The sequence below is a fragment of the Carassius gibelio genome, chromosome A24 (genome assembly GCF_023724105.1).
Source record: "Carassius gibelio isolate Cgi1373 ecotype wild population from Czech Republic chromosome A24, carGib1.2-hapl.c, whole genome shotgun sequence".
Taxonomy (NCBI): domain Eukaryota; kingdom Metazoa; phylum Chordata; class Actinopteri; order Cypriniformes; family Cyprinidae; genus Carassius; species Carassius gibelio.
The window spans coordinates 18675589-18702203 of record NC_068394.1 but is presented as its reverse complement, the minus strand read 5'-3'; the positions used below and the strand labels follow the sequence as shown (position 1 = coordinate 18702203).

Sequence of the window (26615 nt, the reverse complement as noted above, 5' to 3'; positions counted from 1 at the left end):
CCTTGATATCCAGCAGGCAGGCAAACCATGAGCACAAAGACTGTCATCCTTTGCAATAAGTGCCCCTACATCAGACGGGGTAAGGGCCTTCCTCAGCTTTGGTAAATGGAAACACTAACACGCTGGACAGATTGATCTGCCTCACAGACCTGCTGAAGCACATCATTGTAACCACTCATACTGAATACGTAATTGTGTTCCTGTTTGTAATGCTTGTTTGTTTGTCAGTGTGTAAAAATACCTAAATATTTCAGGTAATTTTTTCACTTCATTTCTGAGAACAGCATTTGTAGCATGATGTCAGTTACCACAGACTGAAATAGCTTCCAACAGGTTTTCTGTTAACTCAGCTGTGAGCGCTGTTTGATTAAGATTACAAAAACAAAGGTTCTACAAATAAAGATTGCCTTGCTATATTTCGGTTATGAAAAAACGTACAAACTTCAAGCAGCTAGTTGCTCTTAAAGGTGCAATCAATAGTATGGTGTTAATTTGACTCTTTCCCTGCCATTGAAGGAATTTTCAAGCTTCCCATGTTTTCATTGTTATATGATAGGGGGCACTATTACACATCTTCTGAAGGGGTACAACATCTCCGGATCAAAACACAGGTGAAGAAGAAGAAGAAACAATTATGCAGATGCATAAGAAAGGTGATAATTAAAAATTAAACATCATACAAATTAAAACTGCTTAACATTACCGAACTAAATATCAAGCCAGGAAATGGTGTAAGACTGCGCAAGCTTTGGAGGTTTTGATGGAAGCTATCTACTAATTTGACAAAAACACAATTTTATAATATAAATATTAAAACAATATATATATATATATATATATATATATATATATATATATATATACACACAATAACACTGCAGGGAAAATAGTTTAAAAAATTACATAATAAGGAACAGATTGCATTTTAGTAAACAGTTCTGTTCCATCAATTATTACATTTTTAACTTTGTCTTCATAGTAAAAATAATAGCTTTTAAGTTCGGACCAACATGAGAGTGAGAAAATAATGGTAAAATTGTAATTTTTAGGTCAACATTAAGCAGCTCATTATACAGTGCTTGGCAACAGTGAAGTTAACAGCCTGACCCACTGTCAAAGTGTGTTTTATGACAAAATCTCTGTCATATGTTTATAAGGCATATAAACATATGGAGTGAATAGTGCGACTGAGGCCCCAGATAAAAGCTGATCCAAAGCCCTCTCTGAATGTCTCGGCCGTTCCGTCGCTGCATTCAGGTTTTATTCTGTATTGTGTCGCTAGGTTTGAACTACTTCTTCATGAGCCAGGCAGATGAGCAGGGCCGTGGAATAAAAAAAAATCCACACATGGATGAGTGATGTCTTCATATGTGCCATGAATGTCCCAACTTTCCTTCATCGCTCTTTCCAGAGGAGGCACAAGACTGTTGAAGTACATGGCACACTCCTGGTTGGGCTCTCTTGGTTCCTACTTCTCTTCTGACTGTTGTGTTGAGCATCAAAATGGCAGCAGGAGCAAAATTTGTAAGACATGGCGAAGAAAGCTAGGAGGATCTTTGTTCCTGATGTCTAAAAGGCAATAAACCTTAGTAGCACACCTTTGAAATCATGCTGAAATATACCACAATACCCATGAAAAAAATAAGGTATCCAAGTTCAGTATAAAACATTTCATCGTAAATGTTATTTATTTGAAAAGAATTACACTTTTAGAAAACAGGTAGGACACAATATTATTACATAAGTTATGGTTATGTACTGTAGGCTTTGGTGTAGAATAAACAGAGCATAATAACTATTCCAGTAGAGTCCCAGGACTTTTTCATCTTCCAAAAAAAAAAAAGGAGAAGAGCATTGCTGAGCATGCTGGGACAGTTATACTAAATTCACATGGGCTTAGCTTCTGGGGTAAAACATGGCATATTTGGAAGTGCGGAAGCCCAAAAGGTCCCTCATTTCATTGCGAAACTTGGAGAGGTCTTGCCGCAGATCATTGAGGTTCTCTACCGTGGCCTGGTCTGTGCTTTGCATCTTCTGCCTTGTGGAGGTCAGGTAACGGTGAACAAGACAGCATATAATCTTCTGGTAGTTCTCATCTCTTTTCTGCTTCAGGTTTCTCCATTCCTGGAAAAAGATTTAGAAGGGTCACTGGCAAGTTGACTATAAGGGATAACATGTGTAGAGCTCGCCTCTTTTAGAAGACTGCCAAAGTCACCCTTTTTTCCATCAAAATGGTCATGTGATCCAAGACGCAGTTTTCAACCAATGCTCAGGAAAAACGCAAAATCGCAAAGCAGCCCCATTTTTTTCCACAGAAATGAAAAATTAACTGTAACATAGCTTCACATTGATTACACTACTATGCAAATAGTCCAAAAATAAACACGACACCAGAAGTGACCAGTCCTGCTCTTTGAGGGCCAACTTTCTGTCAAATTTTAAATAAACCTGCCTGGAAGTTTTAAAGCACTCCTAAATAGGGATGGGTACCGAAAAACGGTACGGTACGGACTGGTACGTACTTGAATCGATACCGGAGTACTGATAAGCTTCAGGACAAACAATACTGTTATCGATACTCGCATTGTTTGCTTGTCTTGTTCCTTCACTGAATAATGTGGCCGATGTTTGCTCGACGTGAGTGTGATTTCCAGCGCATGTGCTTGTTTGCAATCAGTCATCGAGGCAAGAGTGAAACGTTTGAAAGTGTGGGCTCTAGTTACAAAACTAAGCATCACCACTGTCAGATGGAATATATGCAGTAAACATTTACTAACAGAACACAACATACCTCAGGCAATGTGCTTTATTATGCTACTGTATATCTCACAGCTCCAGCTCCAAATGCAATGCGCAAGACACATTAACATCAAATGTCAATTCAGCGGTAAAGTTACACTCACAAGACACTGCACTTATTTGCAATCACAAAAGTACACTATTTGCGTGTGCTCTAAAGCCTTGTTTGTAAAATGTTTTATTTGCTACGTATCAGTATTGGTATCGGTATCGGTATCGATGAAAATGTAAACAATACCCATCCCCATTCCTAAAGACCTTGACTACCCAGTTCAGTTGTGTTTAAATTACGGCTGAAGTTAAAGGGGGGGTGAAATGCTATTTCATGCATACTGAGTTTTTTACACTGTTAAAGAGTTGGATTCCCATGCTAAACATGGACAAAGTTTCAAAAATTAAGTTGTACGTTTGAAGGAGTATTTTTGTTCCCAAAATACTCCTTCCGTTTTGTCACAAGTTTCGGAAAGTTTTTTTTCGAGTATGGCTCTGTGTGACATTAGATGGAGCGGAATTTCCTTATATGGGTCCTGACGCACTTCTGCCGGAAGAGCGCACGCTCCGTATAGCACAGCACTGAGAGCACAACAGACTTCACTGATCAGAGCAAGAGCGTCGTGAAAAGTCACAAAAGGAGTGTGTTTTTGGTTGCCAGGGCAAGACAACCCTGCACAGATGGAGTTTATTTTTACAGAGCATCAACGGATTTTTTGAAAATGCTTGTTTTACAATTGCGTATCGTTTATTTCTTAAGGATAAAGCAATCCCAACGAAAAAGGGTCACGATCGTGTGTTGGAACCGCAGGCAGTGAGTAAATCTGCTTAAAATATCTCTGCCTCCTTGTTAGTGCGTCCGCCTCCCATCGGAGACACTGGTTCGAGCCCGGCTCGGAGCGAGTCGTTGCTGCTGCTGCTCTCGTTCAGTTTCAGCCTCTGGATCTGATTCTGGATCATAAATAAACGGCTGAATCTGACTGTAAGCCATGGTTTGTTTTGGATGATGGGTTTTCCCTCACGGTAATGTCACAGCTTCCACATCCACTCAACGCAAAAGCCTACTGGCGCTCGTGATTCTTTAGCTCCGCCCACACGGCACGCCTCCAGCCGGTCGTGTTTTTCCGGGAAAAATCGGTACAGACTATCTTTCTCTTATGAATATAATAAAACTAAAGACTTTTTGGAGTTATGAAGGGATGCAGTACTACTCTATAGATACTCAAGATTAACAGGATATTGGGTGAAAACGAGCATTTCACCCCCCCTTTAAAGCCTTCCGAGAGCAGGATTGGACACCTCATCATAAACTCTGTGCTCTATGTTGTTCCTGCTCAAGAAAGATTGAAACTGAGCAATTATTTTTCTTGTTTTTATTTTGCACATGGACAGGCGAATGTATGGACACCCTTTGTTCTCGTAGACAAACAAAAACTCCCTAGTAATGGAACATTTCTTTCACAATCACATGGCCTGCGCCAGCTACAGCACCATGCTGAAAGGATAGAATTTGATCTTGTTTGTCAAATTGATCAATTATCCATATATTGCTAAATGCAAACTATGACTATACAGTGCAGTAGGTAGAATTTCCCAGGTCTACGTTTAAATACATCTTACATACCTTGAGGCTATTCTGTCTCTTGACCTTGCCTGTGGAAGTGTGCGAACAGATCCATTTGCTCAGGCTGATGACCAGGTAGCACACAGTCTTGGGTGAGGGGAGGATGTTGAAAGGTGGAGGCAGTGTGCACTTATCATCAAAGTAGCTGAGCCACAGCTTGGCCCTGGCAAACTTCCACTCCTTATCTTCATGGTTCTGCAAGCAGATAAAATCATTAAGGTACAACAATGATGCCTTCACTACCTGTTCCTAGGGGCCTAATACATGTTTCCAGATATACAGTACAAGTAACTACATGTATATGTACTCATACACATCTTCTTGATATAAAGAGTAAAATATCTGAAGATTGCTAACCATTAGTAATCCCACTTATTTTAGTCATGAATGACTGATCGCATGGAATGTATGCTTTTTCAAGTGCCTTTGTCCAGAACTGAGTGTCCATAAACGAAAATGTCTTCCAGTGTATGTGCCAGCTCAAAGGTTGTTGAAATAAACGGGACTGCTAATGGACAGACCTCCTCAAAACAACCAATTAGACCACATTAAACTCTCTGCTGCCCCATCATGTTTCAAGAACCCAGAGTGTTTATGTTATGTTAACACTGGTGAATAGAACTTTAGTTTATACATTTTTCCTGTCAGAAACACACAATTATGGTATAATCATATGTCATGTTGAGAAAGCACCTATAGTTTTTGGAATCAAATCATCTCGAGGGTCACTCACAGCAATCTGTCTGAAGCTCTTATGCAGCATGGCCACCAGGAGTTTCGTTAGAACAATGACCACAACAATGTTGTATGTACCGACGATAAGCGCACCAACAAACGGCCGCAGCTCATCTGTGTAGCTGATCCTTGTAACAAACAGAGCCACATGTGCCAGGGAAAAAATGTACCAGAAGAGCGCGTAGCATGTCCCCATAAACCTGGAGAAAGATGAAAATAAATGATTAAAGGAAACGATTTGATCAAAACAGACATCTCACATTGTTTTCATAGTCAATGTGGAACCTTGCATCTTTAGAACAATGATTCATGGCCCCGTCCCAAATCGGACCGTAAACTATCATAGTCTTCCTCTGAGTCCACACTTTCATGATGTAAAGCTGCTTTGAATGTCGGGCAAAAGTTAGTCCACTCTGTGTGGGCTCAGCGACCCAGATGCACAGCAGCTGCAATGGGGGCACTCACAAGCACCCTACTGAAAGCTAAAATGACAAATGGGACACCCTATGGTCTCATGGACTTAACGGACATACGCATGTGGTGAAGGCACTTAGGACAGGGTCTATGTCACAGAAACCTAAAAACTGCTTTCTATCAAAAATAAATTTCAAATGAGTCATATCATGAGGAAGAACTCAAAACTCAAAACTTCCTCCCGAATCCAAGAAAAAAGTTTACTGGAACAAAGATGCAAAAACTAATTTTGAAAGAAAAATGCATGATATGACCCCTTTGACTTTTATTTTTGCACCTTTTGGGAAAGACAACACGAGTCTTAGAGTAAAAGAGAGAAAAAAAAAAATCTTTAAATTCTCTGATTAGTGTAAATGAGATAAAATACAAAGTACGTGTGAAAGGTGTCGCTGCTCTGCTCTCGACAGAAGATGCCCTCACAGTCCTTGGTTATATTTTTGGTGCTGGAGAGGTCCTTGTCTTTTCCATACAGTTGTGTCAGGCCAATGGTGAAAGAGATGAGTACGAGCAGGAATAAGCCAAGAAACTTCCCAAACTCTTGTAGCATCTGGCCCATGGAGATCTGCAATGACAAATACACCATCCCTTCCAAGTTACATATGGAGATACCATAGAGATCTATAGAAAGGTTCATAATAAGAAACATTCCAAGTTAAATACAACTTAAGATGAACTGACATCATGCATGCATTCTGTGGATTACCACAGAAAATCATTTTGACTCATTCCTGTTTGGAGAAGAGAGAAACCTGGCAGCACTGAAAATATGTTTTATTTGGTTTATTAGTTTTGGCTCATCTTTTTGGAGTCCATATAAAAACACACAGTAAATTTAAAATTCCAATGAATACATTTAAAAAATGAAGATAAATGCTTTTTTTTTTTTTTTTTTAGTCTGAAAACAGTTTAGTGTACTTAAATCTAATTAACTATGATTATTGCATGGCTTAAGAATATATATATATATATATATATATATATATATATATATATATATATATATATATGCCGTTTGGGGGTAATGAAAGGAGAACATTTCCAAATAGCTGCATTAGGCGAACCTAACCTAGTATACTAAACACATACAGTAGACTAACTTTTTTAATGTGCCTGGCTTTATCTGTGTTTAGATTCCACTGGCCTTTCCAGTGTGGGTTGAGGTAAGGGACAAGATGAATTACTTTGAGTCAAGTCTGACCAGTGAACCACAATTTTTTGTACTGTGTGTTTACTTTGAGACATAACCAGGATTTTGTTTTATTTATTAAATATTTTTACATTTATTAAATTTTTTTTATACCCCCATTAATTTAATTCATTTTCTTGTCACTCTTTTTCCACATCATTTTCCACATCTAATATCTTTCAACTTTTTTTGAACCGTGGTATTTGCAATAGCAATTTTAAACTTATGTCTCTGATATGAAGTCAAAAATCCAACCTTAAATACAACTCAAAGAATTACTATTAGGCCTATTATTATTTTTTGTTGAGTATTCTATTTAAAGTTAGAAATCACTTTCAGTCCACATCTGACTGCTTTAAGAGTGCTGATATATAACGGCACTGGAAAGTTTCACTGTTTATAAAGTTCATGAATTGGATTATGTAAGTTTCATAAGTAATAATAAAAATATGTAAATCAATTCGTGATTTCCAGACAATCTGTTTTAAATATATAATTTTATATCATTATTGTATTTAAGTATTGTTTATTTCTGACTGACATCTTTGCAAATGTAAAATTACGATGTAACTACGATGTCAAGCACTGTAAACTGCTCTGTTCCCCTCCCTGCTTAAAGCTGCGGTAGGTAACTTTTGACGCTCTAGCGGTTAATAAACAGAACTGCTTGCGTCTTGCGGAAGAACATCGTAGCCGGAACTACTTCTCTCTGTTTATGTCTAGGAAGAATCACAAAGGTACTGGGTTACTCCGCCGCGGTATCCCCTAAGCAATCTAAAATAGTCTGAATATAAACACTTATTATAGGTGCACCCTAGTGATTCAGGACAAGCTAAAAACACGGTTTGGAAAATGGATTCATGGTGTACTCGCTTATTATATACATTTTTCTACATTTTGAACACAAACAAAGTTACGGACCACAGCTCTGATTGGTTCTTTTCTTACCAGGAGCGGTCTGTAACTGCAAATGGCAATAGGACACTGGGAGGAGCCAGAGGAGCTTGATTTTTTCATAGATTATCTGTCTCATATTCTACTGTCAGGACATAAAGACAGGTTTAAAAAAATGTAAAAAATATATATTTACAAAAGTTACCTACTGCAGCTTTAAGGCGGGCATACACGGTGCGATTTTTGCTGTAGTAAGGGTTCGCATGTAATTTTTTTCAATAGTGTGGAAATGCTCGTCACAGTAGCTGGTCACAGCTCATATCATGAGCGAGGAATTACAAGCCAAGCAGAGTGCCTTGCGAGCACTTCCCGACCTCCTGATCATTTTTAAACATGTCTAAAAAGCCTGTGAGCTATCGGTTTGAATTTGTGACATGTGCGGTTGAACAAGCCGATTTGTTGATCTATTTAAAGTTGACCAATCACAAACTTGGCAAACCACAGAAGAAGAAAGACGTAGACGGCAGCACCATGGCGAATGTGGACTATATTGACCAAGAGGATAAATTAGCTGAACTCTGGCAGGAACAGCGAGTGCTTTATGATGTTTCTAGCAGCGTGTACCATGACTTTTAACTCTCTCTCTCTCTCTCTCACACACACACACACACACACACACACACACACGTGCGCTTATGTAGTTTACGGGGACTCTCCACAGACATAACGGTTTTCTATACTGTACAAACTGTATATTCTATCCCCATACAATTAAAAATTTAAATTAAACACAGTTTAGTTTTTTTTTTTTAAGTCATTTGGTTTACGAGGGCACAGGAAGTCTCCTCATAAACCATGTTTACGTTGTAATATGTCATTATAGATATTTGTGTCCCCATAAACCATATACAAGAACACACACACTAGGGTGACCAGACGTCCCGGTTTCCTGTTACTGAACAATAACCTGTATCTGTAGGAAACAGTCACAGCTCGTATCAATATTTTATATGTAGTTATGACAGAGGGAGAGCAGTTATTGATATTTGAAGCAGAGCGGCACAGAATGATCGCTGTATGAAATCAAAGTACCGTGAGAGGTATTCGAATGCATTGGATCCATTTATCCATATATATATATATATATATATATATATATATATATATATATATATATATATATATATATATATATATATATATAAAGGTGCATCCTTGTCATTTCAAGGGGGGTCTCATGAAAAACAAATAAAAAATACAGTGGACACAGATAATAACTGCATATTACTGCTACTAAACAACAAAAACAACACTGCATATCAACTACTTTGTTTTTAATTAATCATCAATCAATAGCGAAAGACAGTTGCCAGTCTTGTCTTTTTCTTGCAGGTCCCTGTATTTTATAGTAGTAGGCCAACTCATTTAGTTTTAATCGTTTAATCAACACCACAACTTCTTGTCTCCATTGGCAACAGGCACGATTGCCACAAGTGTCTGAGAATGCAAGTCTGCAGCCAGACCCTTCTCTCGGTTTTAGGATCACCAGTAGTGATGGGAAGCTCCGTTCTTTTCGGTGAACTGGTTCTTTCGGACAGTTCGATTCAATAAACCAGTTGAAAAAAAAAACGGTTCACTGGTTCTTTTGCGTTCGACGTAATGACATCATTGGTGATGATTGCCCTTGATTCAAGCCTTCGGTTTACCTGGGCTCATAACATTAATACAGAATCAGTTCAGAATCAATCACCAAATGAATCAGTTCAGTTCGAAAGCACTGTGTGTCATTTTGCTTCACGCTGAATCACGCATGCGCGTTATCATCAGCTCCTCGGTTATCGAATCAGACGCATCCGACAGAAATGGTTCTCGGTTCAGTGTACGAATAAATGACAAATAAATTATTAATTATTATTGTTCTGCATAGTTTGAAGAGAAACATTTTTTAAATCTTTATCCCAGATATATATATCAAATGGGGGGTCAAGGCGTTTTTTGGCAGGGTCTTGAGTCCCCCAAAGACCCCCCCTGGCGCCGGTGCCTATCAAGGAAGGGTCGGGCAAGACACCAGACCATCACATATTGGACAGCAGGCATGCAAATCAGGGTTACTCAATACTAATCACTCTAATTCAGACAATAACTGTAGTCATACATCCAACATATCACTCCTTGAATTAAAATTTAAACATTCAGTATGACAACTCAACTCTTGCCCTCACAAAGAAAAAAATAAAAGTAAAATTCCTCAGACATGTATCTAGAGGTGAAGTAACTGTTTTCCACTTGCTATCTTTACTTGGGGAGATTTACTGGACACGCTTATCCAAACAATGAAGCAGCAGGGAACAAACGTCTGACTATTTGTTATTCTGGCTTCCCAGTAAAAAATCTGCTGTGTTCCTTGTCATTCTTGTATCTGCACATCAAATGTTTGTATGTTAGAAGGATTAAAAAAGAAAGCATTAAAGCATGTGGGTTATTCCATGCATTTACATAAAACCAGTAATACAAGGCACTTTCCTCTAAATAATTTGCATGGAGAGTGTGTCAATTGAGTGTATGTGTGTGTGTGTGTGTGTGTATGCATCATTCCGACCACACTTCTTGAGATAATTACTTTTCCATACAGCAGCACCAAGTCAGCCTAAGAGCATGTGTAAAAAAAGCAAAGAACTACAGACACATGCACTCAGGACTGACATGGTCTAACTCATGACAAATACTGGAGAAAAGCATTGCTGTATTATGCAACCTCTCTGAAACTACTGCAGAAAGATTCCTGCCAAAGACAGAGAGCTGCTGAAGCCGGTTGCACAGGATGACTCAAAACAAAATAATTTACCATCTTGCAGCTCGACTAGAAGTGCATGGCATTAGCAGTGCCAAAGTCATGGGTTCAAACAAGGCAGAGCTATACTGAACATCTGAACAAATAAATAATAGAATTATCAAATGCCAATACAAGACGTACTACAGGTCACCCACCACAGTGCCTGGAGGCAAAATGAGGTTTCTTTATTGGCATCTATGCTTCCACAAAGAAACTTCAACATCCACAGGACCTTTCCAGTGGAGAAAAGGTACTTTATAGTAAAAAAGGGTTCTTTTTCATATAAATATCCTTCACATTCACATTAAGAAAAAAAAAATGGTTATTTTAAGAACTGATCAATGAAAGGTTATTTAGGAAACCCAAAATGAGCCTTTTCAATGGCATTATTGCAAAAAATAATAATAAATAAATAAAAACCTTCCGGAAGAAGAAAGTACCTGCATTGGCAGGTGGTGGATGTGACTTCATGAGATTCACTTCCACACTATAAATAGGACATTTCCAGCAATAAATCCCTATAAATTGGAGATGAAACCCCTGTGAAAAAAATCCAAGAACTGATCCAAAAACACAGATTTCTAAAAGAAGAACTGAGAGAAATGAAACAGACATTTGCAGCACTGGTGAGATATAAATGACAGACAGACTGGGCATTATGTAACAGAAGAAAAAGCTTCAGTACAAACACTCCATTGGTAGTGGCAGTGAATTGAAAGAAATGCAGACCAAGGATGTTGTGATTACCTGTAAAGGCCCCAAGATGGAGCTGGTGGTGTACATGAAGAAGAGACGGAGATAGCTCAGAACATTGGCGAATGCAAAAAGACCTTCAGCAACCAAGAGGGGATGAAATGCATCCCAGTTTTTCCTTGCCTCTTCCCCAACATTTTTAAACTGAAGAAGAACAAAGGAAATGCTAAATTATGTAATTTCTACATACATACCTCAAAAAGAATTTTCATTCTAGAGTAAAGTAGTCCTTTCAAATTAATTGGAAAAGGCCTCAGAATGAAATTCTGGATAGGGATTATACCTTGCTATGAGCCACCACTTTTAGGGCAAAAGTGGCCAAATAAAGCGAGTTCATGACAAAACTCAGCTGGTTCCGCGACTCTTCCAGGAAGTCCTCCAATCCTTCATACCACAGACGTTTCACATCACACCACACCATGCCTATGGAGAGATGAATTTGCTATCAGAATCAGCACAAAGACAGTCCTTACTGCTGTGAGTTTTCAGTCAACTGTCAGGAAGAATTTAACTCAAAGAAACAATACCTGTCAGAGAAGATTTATGGATGTTAAAGAAAGAAAGAAAGAATGAAAGAATGAAATAAAGAAAAAAAATAAATAAAAGGTATTAATGGACATGATTTGAAAAACTTAAAAGGTTGCATTGGAAAAAAAATTAAAATTAATATTATTATTATTATTATTTTTTTAGCAGTCTCAAATTCAGAACACATCCTGATTAGATATATGGCTTTGATTTTCTTGCAGTTTTAGAGTAAAACATATATTTCATATACAATTTGTATTTGTATTTTTGTGCATTTTTCACAATTATAAACTTTTTTTCAAATCTAACTAATTTGTAGTGTGAAGTGACTTCTTTAACAAGATTAATAAATGGTAATAAATGGATCATACCTGTTCCATAAATATAATATAAATCCCCTAAAAATACAAAATATATGTATAAAATGATCAAACTAAAATATAGTATATTCATTTTAATTAAATGAATGAATAAATCAGTAAATAAATACATACATAAATAAATAAATTAAAAAATTAAATTTTTGACGGTCAGGTAAACAGCACCAGAGGGTTAAATGCACATTAGGCACTCTGTTCCGTTTAAAAAAATATATATATTTTCTTTTTTTTTTTAAAGAAATAATTAATCCAAAAATCCATTAATTATTCACCCTCATATAGTTTCAAACCCATAAGACCTTTGTTAATCTTCAGAACACAAATTGTGATATTTTCCCAGCTGCTGGATATTTTTACTTCACTGGAATTTAAGATGACATGGCTTGATTTTTATTAAAAACATTTCTACATTTTAAAATTTCTACATTTGTTCATAAAATTATTCTATAAAGATTGTTTGACTTTTGGAACAGAGAGCTTTTTGGTCATTGGATCAGAGCGATCAGACTGATTTGCCTATTTTAGCCTCTAAAATTTGTTCAGCACTATTGGTTTGAAGCGCTGTCAGTGCTTTTTAAAAAGCCTTTTTTACCATGCCAATGCAGCTACTTGAATTTCAATTTTATCAGCAGCTGATTGCGATGCAGATTATTTTCAAACAGAAGGAACATACACAATTTGACCACAGACCATCTCTGTTCATGCTATGTAAAAACTCAATTATATATTTTAAAATATTGCCCTGGTTACATGAGCCAATATTTATTATGATGACTTTCGTGTGACTGATCATGCTGTAGCTAATATGAGTAGCAAAATTCTTTCTCTGTGTCCAGATTTAACTGCAATAATAAAAACGGACACTTCAAATCAACATTTAAATGTCAACTTTTACCAAAATTTTGTCTTTAATAGATTATACTAGAATAGAATAAGCTTTTATTGCCAGGCATGTTTACAAATACTAGAAATTTGTTTATGTGACCGAAGCTACCACAGTTTAACAGAATGACAGTAAAAAAAGAAATAAATAATAGAACATGTAAATAAGGAATAAAAATATACAAATTGACACATTTATAGCCGATGAATTTGAGGAGCCTGATTTGACTACTAATCTAACAGTTGAATATTCGCAGGACGTTATTGATTATGCCATTTTGACTATAGGGGGAGCTCAAATGTCTGATTTCACATAGAACTACCGGTTTTCTCCCAATAAATTAATATACCGCCTACTATGAAGAAGCTGTAAGAATTTGAAAATAAGAATCTTGTAAGAATGTAAGTATCTATGTGTAACCACCCCTAAATATTTATGTTTCACTTTCCATAATCCGTGACCAACAGAGGAGCATCTTGGTGGCAGGGATTTAAAACTTTACCAAGACTCAAACTGATACAGGCAGAGACTGGATTTTTTCAAACAGGTAGGGTACAAGTGATTTCAACACATTTCAGCCGGTGTATATATATTGTGGATTTAATATTTACCTGATATAAGATGCATTTGGTTTTGAGTCAAGCGCTTCATTGTAGGTAAGTACTATGGTGATATCTCTTCAGCACACAGCGTGGGATATTAATAACTATGACTGGGACTGTTATATACAGTACATACTATTAGGGCTGCACGATATTGGGAAAAAATGACATTGCGATATTTTTCTGTGATATATATTGCGATATAAAATCTAATCAATTTTTTTCTTACAAACAAAAATGGGCTGAGCACACTTACATTCTCATTTTAAATTATTTAAACATCGACACCATTGTGTCAATTGATTAATATGCATGAGGGAGAGAGAGCAAGACAGCGCTCGTGTTGTTTGAAGACGGTGAGCGTACGGCCAGGGCTTGCTCGCTCTCTCTCTGTCTCTCTCTCTCTCTCTCTCTCTCTGTCGCACTCTCTGTCTCTCACTCTCTCACACATGCTCTCTCTCACGCATGCTCTCTCTCTCTCTCTCTCTCTGTCGCACTCTCTGTCTCTCACTCTCTCACACATGCTCTCTCTCACGCATGCTCTCTCTCTCGCTCTCTCTTTAGCGTGCTCTCTCTCTCTCTGCCCTGTTAAAATGACAGGACTTAAAAACATTAAACTTTCACTCTATGATGGTTAAGCTGTGCAATTAATCCGCAAATCACATTCGTCAAGGGCCGGGGAGCCCATACGGTTAATGAATAACGGATCAACTACGACAGCCTACACAGCACACCCTGCGATGTGACTATCGTGGATTCGTAACTCGCGATATCGATGCTTAAACGACACATCATGCAGCCCTACATACTATTATAATGAGAAGACCATTATACTAAAATGATATGAAATTTTATTTTAAGCGTATTCTATATGAAATTTTGAGTTGAATCCCATTGATTAAAAACTTCAAATGTCAAACTATCAAATGTGTCACTCTACTGGTCATCTTCATTGCACGCAGCATGATGAAGTAATAAAAAATTGTTAATCGTAACGGTTTCACCGACGTTAATTGTTAGCTATCTGTTCATCAAAACATAAAACATTATTTACCTCGTTTATATCTGCCAGGTGTTCATTGCATATTTTCCCTGTGTGTTAACATCAGTAATTATGTTAGTCTAATGTCTGATTTGACCCTTGTTTATCTATTTTGCCCCGCCCCCAAGCATATGATTAGACTATCAGTCAAATATCGGCAAGATTCGAACTTTTTGACTATGAAAATCCTTAGTCTGGGACACCCCTAGTATGTACAGATAAACAAAACAACAGACAATTACATTTACAGGTTATATTATGTGCAAATTGAAATGTAGACTAAGTATGTGTGTAAAATAAATAAGTGTACAAGCGTATAAATAGTGTGTGTTCCACGATTATTGAATGTTCATGAGATGGATTGCATGAGGGAAGAAACTGTTCCTGTGTCTGGCCGTTCTAGTGCTCAGATCTCTGTAGTGTTGACCAGATGGCAACAGTTCAAAGAGAGAGTGTGCTGGATGTGAGGGGTCCAGAGTGATTTTACTGGCCCTTTTGCTCACTCTGGATGAGTACAGTTCTTGGAGAGAAGGGAGGGTTGTACCAGTGATTTGCTCAGCAGTCTGGACTATTGTCTGTAGTCTTCTAAGATCAGATTTGGTAGATAAGCTGAACCAGAGAGTTAAGTGCAGAGGATGGATTCAATGGTGGCAGAGTGGAACTGTTTCAGCAGCTCCTTTGGCAGGTTGAACTTCCTCAGCTGGTGAAGGAAGTACAACCTCTGCTGGGCCTTTTTAACAATGGAGTCTATGTGAATGTCCCACTTTAGGTCCTGGGAGATAGTGGTGCCCAGGAACCTGAAATACTCTACTGCAGTCACACTGTCTACTGGTGCTTTTTTCCTTTTCTGCTCCCGAAAGACCTGACACACCACCTGTTTGTGCAAATTAATTGCAGGTGTGTGTGTGTGGGGGGGGGGGGGGGTGTTCAGGGCAGGTTTGGGGTGTTTTTTCAAACCTGCAGTAGAACTCATTCAGATCGTCTCCCAGTTGTTGATTCTCCACAGTGCTGGGGTATGATGTCTTGTAGTTGGTGATCTCTTTCAGACCTTTCCACACTGATGCTGAGTCGCTGAAAGTGAACCGAGTCCGAGTTTTTCTGAATAGTTCATTTTTGCACTCTTATCTCATTTTCTAGTTTGCATTAAGCCTGTTTATACAATACTTTGTCCCCCTTCCTGTAAGCATCTTCTTTGGGCTGACAGAGCTGTCTGAGTTTTGCAGTGAACCATAGTTTGTCATTGATGTAGGTTAAATAAGTCCTGGTAGGAATGCACATATCTTCACAGAAACTGATATATGATGTTACAGTCTCTGTGAGCTCATCCAGATTGGTGGCAGCAGCTTCAAAAACACTACAATCAGTGAGGTCAAAACAAGCTTATAAATCCTGCTCTGCTTCATTAGTCCATCTTTTTACAGTCCTTTATACAGATTTAGCTTAGATCAGTTTTCGCCTGTAGGTCTGAATACAGTGAACCAAACAGTGATCAGAGTGCCCCAAAGCTGCCGGTGGAAAAGAGTGATATGCATTCTTTATGGTGGTGTAACAGTGATCCAATATATTAGTTTCTCTGGTGGGACATGTGATGTGCTGTCTGTATTTCTGCAGTTCATGGGAGAGATTTGTTTTATTAAAGCCCCCGAGAATTATTAGAACAGAGTCCGGGTGCTGTAGTTCTTTGTCTGTAATCTGATCAGCAAGTTTCTGTAATGCTGAGTTCAGCGTATGCTTGTGGTGAAATGTAAACACTCACGAAAATGAGCTTACAGATACCGTGACATCCTACATAAGTTTCTGTGAGGACATGTGTGTTCCCACCAGGACTTATTTAACTTTTAACAACGACAAACCATGGTTCAGTGCTCAACAAACTCAAACAACTTCGTCAGGCCAAAGAAGACACCTACAGGAGTGGGGAAAAGACTTGTACAAACAGGCCAAATACACACTGAATAGGGAGATAAGAGTGGCAAAGTTAAACTACTATGAAACGCTAAGAAACAGCTTTCAAGTAAAGACTCAACATCAGGGTGGAATGGCCTGAAAGCGCCATCACCAGCTACAAGACCCCATCCCCCAGCACTGAGGCCAATCAACAAATGGATGTAGACCAGAATGAGTTTTAATGCAGGTTTGAAAAGCAAAAGCTTGGTCTGATATCCAATACCCGCTCTGACCGTCTCACAGCACAGCCATCAACACCCTCCCCCTCCCACTACTGTTTCTCAGCCTGTGAAGAGGATTTGTACAAAGTTTCAGGAAGCAGAAGATGAGGAAAGCCAAAGGCCCAGACGGTGTCTCTCCAGCCTGCATCAAAGCCAGTGCTATCCAGCTATGACCCATCTTCACAGTGATCTTCAACAGATCCCTGGAGCTGTGTGCAGTCCCCTCCTGCTTCAAACGCTCCACCATCATCCCCTTACCCAAGAAACCAAAAATCACAGGACATACCTGTTGCTATTGTACCCTTGCTAGACCCCCTTCAGTTTGCTTACCGAACAAACAGGTCTGTGGATGATGCAGTCAATATGGGATTGCACTATATCCTCCAACATTTGGACAAACCATGAACTTATGCAAGGATCTTGTTTGTGGACTTCAGCCCGCTTTCAACACCATCATTCCGGACACCCTTCAGAACAGACTCACACAGCTCTCTGTGCCCACCTCCGTCTGTCAGTGGATCACCAGTTTTCTGACAGACAGGCAGCAGCTAGTGAGGCTGAGAAAACTCACATCCAACACCTGCACCATCAGCACAGGAGCTCCTCAGGGCTGTGTTCTTTCCGGACACAACCATCTCTCAGGACCTGAAGTGGGACACTCACATTGACTTCTACGCTCAGGCAGATGCTACAGATCTCTTGGTACTAGAACATCTAGACATAAAAACATTTTTCCCCCTTGCAATCTTCAGCTTAAACAGCTAACATATAAATCATTACCTGTGTTCTGTAAATAATTTCCGTAAATCATTCTACATCTTTAATTATTGCCCTTTTCAAGTATGATGTAAATACATATGCATATCTCTATTATTTATACAGTTCTATATAGAGTAAAATTGCACAAATCTGTAGACAAATCAATCTACTGTTCCAGTCTTGGTAAATTTATTTTTATTTTTTGTTCTCATGTCAGATGTGTATGTATGCATGTATGTATGTACCAGGATCACCTTAAATAAAACCCCACAACAAATTTCTTGTGTGTTTGTGCACACCTGGCAAATAAAGTTAATTCTGTTTCTGATTCTGATTGAGTCCTCAGGTCCTTACACTGGCTGCCTTCCAGTTATATTTAGGATTGATTTTAAAGTACTAGTAGTAAAGATAATAAAGTACTTAAAGTACTTTACTAGTTCATAAATCACTCAATGGCGTAGGACCCAAATACATAGAAGATATGCTCAATGAATGTAAACCTAACAGACCCATCAGATCATTGGGATTGAGTCAGTTATAAACACAAATGGTTCACACAAAACAAGGGAAATCTGCCTTTAGTTATGTCGGCCACAATTGGAACCAGTTTCCAGAAGAGATCATCAAAAAACATTTAAATGCAGACTCAAAACGCATCTGTTTAGCTGTGCATTTATTGAATGAGCACTGTGCAATGTCCGAACTGATTGCACTTTATTTGATGTATTCTCGACATTTATGAGCTGACTAATATATTTTGGTTGTTTTAGTAAAAGCAACAAACAAAACCATGTTAAGCTGGAAAGAAAGGTGATATGATCTTAACATATTGGACTTTTAATGAAACATTATTTTAAGTGGTATGAACTGTAAAGTATATTCATAAATTTGCAGATTAAAATAATCCTCTTCCTCCATCTAGTGTTCTTCACACAGTCTAAATTTTCTTCAAATCTGATTATATGATATTCTTACATTTGAGCATTTGGGGCCATAAATCATAATACATGGTTAATTATTATTATTATTATTATTATTATTTATTTTTTTTTTTTCATGAAGGTTAAGTCTCTTTTAGCAGGAAATCTGAGAATATGAGAAAAGGTGCAATTAGCAACAAATAACCCAGTGGCACCATGCTAATGCACTCTAGAGAGATGCTAACCGCTAGCTGTGTTTATTACTTCTACAACAAGGAACAGTATCTAAGTAATTTATCAGTCATACTAACTATCTAACTTTGTAGATGGAAGAACTGTTTATACTGCAAATAAGTCCAAGGCAGGTGGGTCCATTGTAAATACTCATATTACTCATTACTCAACATTCATATGAACATATTTGAACTTTTCCTAGACAGTCTATGCAGAAATATATAACCAAATTGTGGACTCAGGAGGAGGACCGCAAGGCCTTTCGGATGAATTCATGGCACTTTATGATTAGTTAAAGTACTAGATTTGATCTTTTGTTTCCTGTTGAAACTTCAATCACAGCACAACATTTTTTTTTTGGTTCTTATTTGTCAGATAGAAAGTGCATGCCAAGAAAATAATAGATAAAAAGTGTGAATAATTTACAGTGCCCTCCATAATTATTGGAACAGTAAAGAAAAAAATTATTTCTCTGCTGTTGATCAAAATTATAAAATGTGACATTCTGTAGTTTTGTCTCATGTTCATCTTTTAATCATATTTACAGATTTCTTGACTCCACAGCAAACAGAACATTTTTGTCTTTACTGTTCCAATACTTATGGAGGGCACTGTATATATATATATATATATATATATACATACATATGCCATCTATCCTCACCTATGATCCAGAGAATGAGAAAGTAGTCTATCAACTCCAAAGGCGGACCCATGGTGTTCTTCTTATCCTCGTTGTAGACCAGTGAGTAGAGGTTTAGAAGGAGCAGGAAGGTGAAGTAGGAGGCACTATGGATGATGAACTTGACAAAGGGTGTGTGGATGACCTGGCCCACTCGAGAACGGGGTCCCAGCAGGTAACAGATGGACAGCAGAGGCCACATCAGCGCCACACTCAAAACATACAGGATCTTTAAGCACGTGTGCTTGCGGCGGTAGCTCGCCATCTCACCGAACCACACCGTATTCAGGAACTGCTGACAATTGGACTGGGCAACAAACTGTACAGATTGGAATACGAGTAAGCACATTAGAAAAATAATATACCGGTCAGGTAATTAACTGGTTAAAGGGATAGTTTACACAAAAATGAAAATTCTGTCGCAAATTGCTCCTAATCTGAGTTTCTTTCTTCTTTTGAGGGTATATTTTGAAGAATGTTGTTAACCAAATAGTTGACACTAGCCATTGACTTCCATAGATTTATATATATAGTAAAGTATATATATATTTTATATATATATATATATATATATATATATATATATATTTTTTTTTTTTTTTTTTTTTTTTTTCCATACTATGGAAGTCAGTGGCTACCATCAACTTTTTGTTTACCAATATTCTCCAAAATATCTTCTTTTGTGCTCAACCAACTTTCTTCAGAAAATTAAATAAGCTCATAAAGTTTTGGAACAACTTGGTGATGAGTAAATGATAACATAATTTTAATTTATGGGTATACTTTATCTTTAAAGGGGGGGTGAAATGCTATTTCATGCATACTGAGTTTTTTACACTGTTAAAGAGTTGGATTCCCATGCTAAACATGGACAAAGTTTCAAAAATTAAGTTGTACGTTTGAAGGAGTATTTTTGTTCCCAAAATACTCCTTCCGGTCTGTCACAAGTTTCGGAAAGTTTTTTTCGAGTATGGCTCTGTGTGACGTTAGATGGAGCGGAATTTCCTTATATGGGTGCTAAGGGCACTTCTGTCGGAAGAGCGCGCGCTCCCGTATAGCGAGGCTGAGCAGCACAGACATTTCACTGATCAGAGCGATTCACTGATCAGAGCGAGAGCGTCGCGAAAAGTCACAAAAGGAGTGTGTTTTTGGTTGCCAGGGCAAGACAACCCTGCACAGATTACCAAAAAAAAAACAGCATTAAGGGACCAGTGGATGGAGTTTATTTTTACAGAGCATCAACGGAGTTGTGCAAGTGTTTTTGTTTGTTCCCTGCATTTCGAAGATGCTTGTTCACAAGGCCCAGTTTGACAACGGATTTGCGTATCGTTTATTTCTTAAGGATGATGCAATCCCAAGGAAAAAGGGTCACGATCGTGTGTTGGAACCGCAGGCGGTGAGTAAAACTGCTTCAAATATCTCTGCCTCCTTGTTAGTGCGTCCCCTCCCATCGGAGACCCGGGTTCGAGCCCCGCTAGGAGCGAGTCGTTGCTGCTGCTGCTCTCGTTCAGTTTCAGCCTCTGGATCTGATTTTGGATCATAAATAAACAGCTGAATCTGACTGTAAGCCATGGTTTGTTTTGGATGATGGGTTTTCCCTCACGGTAATGTCAGAGCCTTTAATATGTTTTTCAACGGCTCTGGGTAATGTCACAGCTTCCACATCCTCTCAACGCAAAAGCCTATTCGCGCTCGTGATTCTTTAGCTCCGCCCACACGTCACACCTCCAACCGGTCGTGTTTTTCCGGGAAAAAATCGGTACAGACTATCTTTCTCTTATGAATATAATAAAACTAAAGACTTTTTGGATTTATGAAGGATGCAGTACTACTCTATAGGATATTGAGTGAAAACGAGCATTTCACCCCCCCTTTAAGGTTGTTAACCAAAGGGTGCATTTCCCAAAAGAATCATTGGCAGTTTTTGTTGTTAGCAATACAGTTTCAAGATTTGTTGTTTCCTAAAATCATTAGAAAATAGCATTTCAATGTTGTGTGGATGGACCTACAGCTCTCGAAGTACTGTATAGTTTCATGTTTGCATGACATATGGACTTAAATAGAGAAGCTAATGTGCACACAAACATCTTTCATTCCATATACTGTAAACATATATCATTATCTCAGTTCAAGAAAATAAAAGCACTGCATGTGCATGTACAGATGTATTCTATTAACCCTGTAGGAAGTCCATCATAATAGGGAAACTGTTATTGAATTAAACATCAGTAAATAAAACAAAACACTGGAGAACAAAATTAGTGAGGTAATCCTCAGATACAGTGTTTGTTATGTAATATTTGCAATACTGACATTAATTTGATCTCTAAATGATCAATTAGCAAAAGCTACACCACATTTGTGATGTCATTAACAATGGTCCTCTGTTGTTGAAGCAACATGGTTGTTCAACACATTTGTTCAAATGTTTTGCAAAGTTAGTATTGTTTTAGGAAACAGATGTGACTAGTTACTTCATTTTAAAGTTATGCCATCGTATGGGAAACATGCCCCAGGCTGGTGAGGATACAAGCACAGTTTTGCTAAAAATCCTCATATTTACCTCCTTTTGGTTGTATCTTATGGCCAGTTTGAGGCGACTGAGGTTCATGCGTTCCTCCAGCAAGCCTCTCTTGTCTATGTGGTCCTCACTGGATGTGTGGTTCAGTATGACCTCCAGCTCACGAGAGTTGCGGGCCTGAGCCAGAAGGTCCTTGGCAAACATCTTGCACTGCCTGGCAAGTTTTTCATAATCATTCCTGTAATATAATGATAATGAGATCCAGAATGAGCAGTAAAAGCTGAACTTTTCTTTCTTCTAGATCTGTCATGGACTTGGGTGACAATGTTTGGGTGTTTTAGAAATTGTTTGGGCTGTGATTGCTTAACAAGGGAACATGGGAGAGTATCAACATCTAAAGGTCCCTAGATATGCTTGTTGGCAATTATATTAGATATATTATATATTTTACAGAAAATCTAATGAGTTTGTTCTACCAGAGAAAAAAATTTTCAGTCACCTACTGTGCTTTTGACAAACACAAGGGTTGTATTGTAATATATTTCCCATCAAAATGAGCATCTCTGAGTTGACTGGCCAGTTAATAGATTCCAATACACACACACACACACACACACACATATATATATATATATATATATATATATATATATATATATATATTACATTAATTTGTCTTTTGCACTTATTCCTAATAGTATTTGCAACAAACAGCACCATTTTAGCTGAACTGCTCTCTTCCTTTAAAGCAAACCTAAAGACACATTGTGAATTTGTTTAAATTTAGCAGCTGATTTGGATTAAAAGGCATAATTTACTCAATCAGCACTGACCTTGGGCAAACAACCTGGTTCTCCTGCCAACCTTTGTCCCCAGTAAACTAACTTTTATGTAAATTCATGCATGTAACATTGTCAAACCACAGCAATGAGGGTATCTGCTCTTTCCATTTAGCGGTGATCCCTATGAGACCTTTTTCTCTAATTACTATTCCATTACCGAAACTCCACTTCCACCAGGCTCAGCTCTTTCAGATCAGTGCTGAGCTCGAATGCTCTCAGAATGGGGTCTTCTTCTGTAAGCATGATCAAGGATGGGCTGGCGAGGCACCGGTAGATATCTAGACGAAACCTGCGAGAGACACAGATGGAGGATGTAGAAGAAGCTTGTTAACTCATGCAGTCAGACTTGTTAAACCATTTCTCACATGTTCTTGAATAAAGATATGACTACGGCATTGATAAGCCTTCAGTGGTAGCATGGTATTTTTCTTTTCTTTCATTTATATATATATAGATTTTTTCCTATATATAAAAAAAATAAAACTGCACAAAGAAATGTTAAATTAATCGAATAATGTTTGGATGGGGAAAAACAGGGGAATATATATATATATATATATATATATATATATATATATATATATATATATATATCATTAATGTCATTAATATTCATTAATTTCATGGTTTGATTAGATAAACATGATTACCTTGAGTGACGAAGACTGTCCTTCTTGTTTTTCACATTACAGAGGGTGCACTCGCACCCTACAGCATGGGGTCGGGGTAGAGAGATGTCTTGCTTTAACAGCATTGTCAAAATCTCATAATTGTTCCGGTGGGCAGCAAGAATTACTGGAGCAACATCCATGGTGGTGGAATACTCTGGGTTTTGAATGCGCTGAATCAATTTCTAAACAAAACAAGACAAACAAAATCTGATCTGATCACACAAAAAGTTTTTAGGACAACTAATCCAACTTAGGATTTTAAATAATGAATATATATTAATATAGTTACTGATAGTAATATATTTACTAATATTTAGTTAAATATTTCAAAAATCTATTATGAATAACACAAAAAAAAAAGACACTAACCGCAATAGAAGGCCTGGAGGAACGCCTGGGCTGATGGTTTAGCAGGATGTCAACTGCTCCTACCACTTCTGAATCAATAGCCACTAATAATGCATCTGTGGCCTGTGTGCATGTGCACACACACACACACACACACAGATCTCAAAATTACAAATTGGTTATGTTAACATGTTATGTATGATCTGAGAACATGGGTGTGTTCTCACCTGGCAGCCATGTTCCAAGAGCAACTGCAATATGTCTAGATTCTCATTTTCGATTGAAATGGTGACCGCATCTCTCCCAAGTACATCTACACAGTTAATGTTTAATTCACCATGTCGTTTCTCCTCCAGAAGTCTTCTCACCATGTAGTAGTCTCCTTAAAATGTAGTTGAACTATAAATTAGTTCAATGGTTTATACAATGGCACCTAAATGTGTTATCAGAAAGAGAGGACTGCAGTTTGTGATGGAAACAAATCTAGCCCTTAAAGGAGAGATATCCTTCCCTGAACCACTTTGGGATTTCTTTATATGGTAAAAGAATAGCAACTGACTCTTGTCTGCACAATGTAACCAGAGAAAATCCATAAGTTTTCCACGCTGTTTCTGGAGTGCTTGGAAATAAACTATGCACTTCTGTTGAACAAAACACTAAACACTGAAGATGGCCAATACATCAGTCAAGCTCTTAAAATCTACTTATCTCAAAACAAATCACTAGTACCTATTAGTATGACATGTAAAATAAATATGGCAAATGATCGTAAGTCAGTTATTTTAATATTAATTCTAAAGCTACTAATGCAATTACTCTTAAACTGTTAGAAATAAAATCTCTACTGCTATACTGTTATTTCACTCTCACATCTTCATCACTGTTCTACGCAATTACGATACATTCTATTTTGACACTTCTTATGTTACAGTGTTCTTAATTTTTTTTTCTTTATGTTTTTCATTTGTAAATGCCTTTTAATAAATATGCAAACTGGAAATGTAGCTGTCTATATATCTACATATAAATTTAAGTATGTCACACCACTTGACGTTACATCACATGTTGTCCTGAAAGTCAAAATGCTTTTTTCTTCTTAAAAATAATATCATAAATAATTACTGACAACAAATAAATTGCTGAGCTCTAAATATATGTCAAATATCAAACCTTACGCTACCAATATACAGTATATAATTTTATCAGAACAATTTTATCAGAACAAACATTTAGTATTAAAGCATAATTATTTTTTACAACAATCATATAATGTTATTTAAATCCCATAACAAAAGACATTGTGAAATGATGCAGCTAAAACATATAAACTAACCACCGTCATCATTTTTATTATGATTATAACTGTTTACCTATACAATATATTTAAGGAACACGTCCTGTAGAGTATTGAAAGAACTTACCCTTCTCGCAGGCCAGCAGAAAGAGCTTCTCGTCCAGAGTGGTCTCCTCCTTCACCTCTCTGACGTCTTTTAACGCCATATATTTATCCGGAGAAGACGAGTCCGTGCCCTGATATAGAGCAGCCATTATAACGGAGAGAGAGTACGGCAAAGCACTGATGTGCATCCCACTGAGCAGAGCCTTACACCTTTATAGACATGAAACCACCGAAATTAAAAACAAGAGCCCTGGTCAGTCTTGATGTAAACGATGTTGCGCGCTCCGATAAGGCCCACACTGAATATGGGAGATTGAGTCCTGTCAGAGCTCTTTATATAACATCCGCGTCTCGGCTTGTGTATGGTACGATGTATTTATATAAAAAAACATCCATCATCATGCATGAGGATCATCTAAAGGTTTTCATAACCAAATGTTCCCCAAACGATAGTAAACACAAGAAGAAGCTGGAGCATAGCAATGTTCGGTTGCTGTGGTGCTGATGATGCTGTAAATGCGCATGCGCGCTCAGCCTTTGGAGCATCAAGTTCTACATAAGTAATGAATATCCGCAACAACCTTTTCACGGTGGGAAAACTTAGGTACACTAAGGCTATTTATTATTGCGTATGTAACAACAATGTTTTTTTAACTGAATAAATTGAAATATTTGCATCACATTTGTGTTTAAATGCTCTTAATTCAATGTAAATTTGACACTTTGTAGGCTACCTTTGTCAACCCAGTGTTTCCAGACTAAATGACGACGGGTCATGCTTCAATAAGTACTGCAATAAGAACAGATAACAGCAAACGTTGACCACTTTATATAACTATGGTGCCCGGTATGGTGCCCGTAAGATGACATATAGTCTGGTTCACTTTTGTCGTGGCCATGACATAATAACTCGTGGGAACAAGATAATATGTCGTGGCCACGAGATATTAATTTGAGGGAACGTCTTTTAACTCGTGCTCTGGAGATGCTATGTTGAGGTAACAACATATTTTTCTCGTTGCCACGAATTTAATTCCTAAACAAACCTGCGACCATAGCAACCTGGGATTATCAGAGATGGGTTCATTTATTTTTAATTAAAGGTGCACTGTGTTATTTTAGCCGCATCTAGCGCTGAAGTTGCGAATTGCTGTTTTCAACATAGATTATTTTTGAGCAGCAATTCAGAATAAGAATGATTTCTGAAGGATCGTGTGACTGGAGTAATGATGCTAAAAATCTTTTAACTGATGTGTATATAGTGTATGTTTGGCTATAGTTTGAAGTTAACGATATTAATATTAATTAGGTGAGTGTGAGACGATTATTTGACAGTGATTTAACATA

At 37.6% G+C, this 26615-nt stretch overlaps 1 protein-coding gene across 1 annotated transcript; it reads right to left on the bottom strand.

The window, feature by feature from the left end:
• Nucleotides 1–1669: 1669 nt before the first annotated feature.
• On the bottom strand, nucleotides 1670–25780 carry LOC127946432 (short transient receptor potential channel 1-like). Its single transcript, XM_052543002.1, has 13 exons — nucleotides 25291–25780; nucleotides 24097–24251; nucleotides 23891–23992; nucleotides 23501–23703; nucleotides 23008–23139; nucleotides 22051–22246; nucleotides 19470–19806; nucleotides 11573–11712; nucleotides 11284–11433; nucleotides 5998–6185; nucleotides 5148–5349; nucleotides 4415–4609; nucleotides 1670–2124 (listed from the first exon to the last, which is right to left on the bottom strand). Exons 1-13 carry the CDS (start codon nucleotides 25454–25456, stop codon nucleotides 1897–1899), a joined length of 2394 nt encoding a protein of 797 aa, XP_052398962.1. The 5' UTR covers nucleotides 25457–25780; the 3' UTR covers nucleotides 1670–1896.
• Between the last annotated feature and the right edge of the window lie 835 nt (nucleotides 25781–26615).